The sequence below is a fragment of the Aptenodytes forsteri genome, unplaced genomic scaffold, assembly GCF_000699145.1.
Source record: "Aptenodytes forsteri isolate BGI_AS27 unplaced genomic scaffold, ASM69914v1 Scaffold308, whole genome shotgun sequence".
Lineage (NCBI taxonomy): Eukaryota > Metazoa > Chordata > Aves > Sphenisciformes > Spheniscidae > Aptenodytes > Aptenodytes forsteri.
Genome location: NW_008795475.1, coordinates 853755 through 855410, shown reverse-complemented (window position 1 = coordinate 855410; position 1656 = coordinate 853755). Strand labels below are relative to the sequence as shown.

Here is a 1656-nt window from a genome sequence, read left to right as displayed (position 1 = left end):
GGCCCGTCCTGAGCCTGGGGGGGGTGAGGGGACAGGGACACGCAGGGGCTTGTCCTCAGTCCCTGTCCCCAGGAGACCAGGCTGGAGAAGCATCTCGCAGAAATGAAATCCTGTGCCCCGCGCCAGAAAGCCGGCTGGGCACACAGTCCCATCCAGCCACGGCGTCCCCGCGTCCCCCACCTCCATGGCTTTCCGTGCAGCTCGCCGTCCCTCGGTCCTGTCCCGTGCGCAGAGCTGGTGGCTGTGCTGGTGACAGCTGGAGTTGAGCACACGTGGGGTGGCACCGGGTTCGCCCCTGTCCTCCCGCTGCCCGGCGGTGTCCTGGAGCCCAGCCACTTCTCGGGGTATCAGCTGCCTGTCAGTGAGAGCAATAAATACCCTCGTCTGCGTTAGGTGTTTTAAGCCCTTACCCTGCACGGAGGTGGTTTATACAACGCTGTTACTCTCTGATTAAATGCTTTTATCATTAAGAAATGCGAAATCTTCTTCCCTTTCATGGATAAGGAAGAATTGTGATTTACTGGGTCTTTGTGCGGGGAGGTGTGTGGGATCTATCCCTGCACCTCTCCGTTCCCATGGTGGTTTGTCTCTTCTGCTCAGATTTTTGACCCGCCGGAGGAACTGGAGAGGAAGGTGCGGGAGCTGGCGGACTTGATCAGGAGTTCCTCCAATGTGGTGTTTCACACGGGGGCTGGAATCAGCACCGCCTCGGGGATTCCCGACTTCAGGTAAGGACGGTGGCACCTTCTCCGAGTCCATCTCACGTCTTGTAAAGCTCTGGACTGTGCTTCCTGCTACCCCAGCCAGACCTACTCCATCCCTCCTGTCTGGTCCTGCATCCAGCTGAAAATCCCCTTTCCCTCTTGCACACCCGTCTGACGTTAAGCCGTACCCACAGAAGCCCTACATGGGCTCTGCTTGCATCAGTGACAAAAATGGCTGGTGATACACGACCTTCATTTAGCAGTGCCTTGCTCATCCTCCATCGATAGGGCTCGTGCTGCATTTACAGCTGTCTTCTCAGAGCCTGAGATCTCAATTCTCACTCTTTCTGTCCCCATTGCTGCAGGGGGCCCAATGGTGTCTGGACTATGGAAGAGAAGGGGCTCTCCCCAAAATTTGACACCACCTTTGAGAATGCCAGGCCCTCCAAGACTCACATGGCGCTGCTGGGGCTGCAGAGAGTCGGCATCCTGAAATTCCTGGTCAGCCAGAACGTGGACGGCCTTCACGTGCGTTCAGGATTCCCACGGTACTGCCTCTCCCGCCCTGTCTCCGAGTCCCTCACGCTTTCTCCAGCCGCTGCCACGTGGCTGTTCTTGCTGCCTTGATTTAGCGTGGCCTCGCGGGCAAGCGTTTGATGCTGGGGCTTGATTTCCAAGGCTGGCTTGGCAGCTGTCTGCCCACTGATAGGGGGAGCAGAAACTGGGATGCGCTGGTGTGGGAAGGGGTACATAAACCAGCTTGAATTTAGAGCAGAGAGGTTATGGTAATAATTCAGAGGGTGATGAAATTAAGTCAGCCTCAGCTGATGCTCTCTAGAAGTACACCCAGAAGCCATTTGTTCACAAGTGGAATGAACGGGTCACGGTGTTGAGCCGTCTGTCGTGGTTTAACCCCAGCTGGCAACTAAGCACCGCACAGCCGCCCGCTCAC

General features: G+C 56.8%; 1 protein-coding gene across 1 annotated transcript in view; it reads left to right on the top strand.

Moving 5' to 3' along the window:
- Positions 1-604: 604 nt before the first annotated feature.
- SIRT6 (sirtuin 6) overlaps positions 605-1656 on the top strand; it is a 7361-nt gene continuing 6309 nt past the window's right edge. The window contains exons 1-2 of the mRNA XM_019472558.1: positions 605-728; positions 1070-1252. Coding sequence (XP_019328103.1) covers positions 1092-1252 — 161 coding nt within the window. The 5' untranslated portion in view covers positions 605-728; positions 1070-1091. The remainder of the gene's footprint in view (positions 729-1069; positions 1253-1656) is intronic.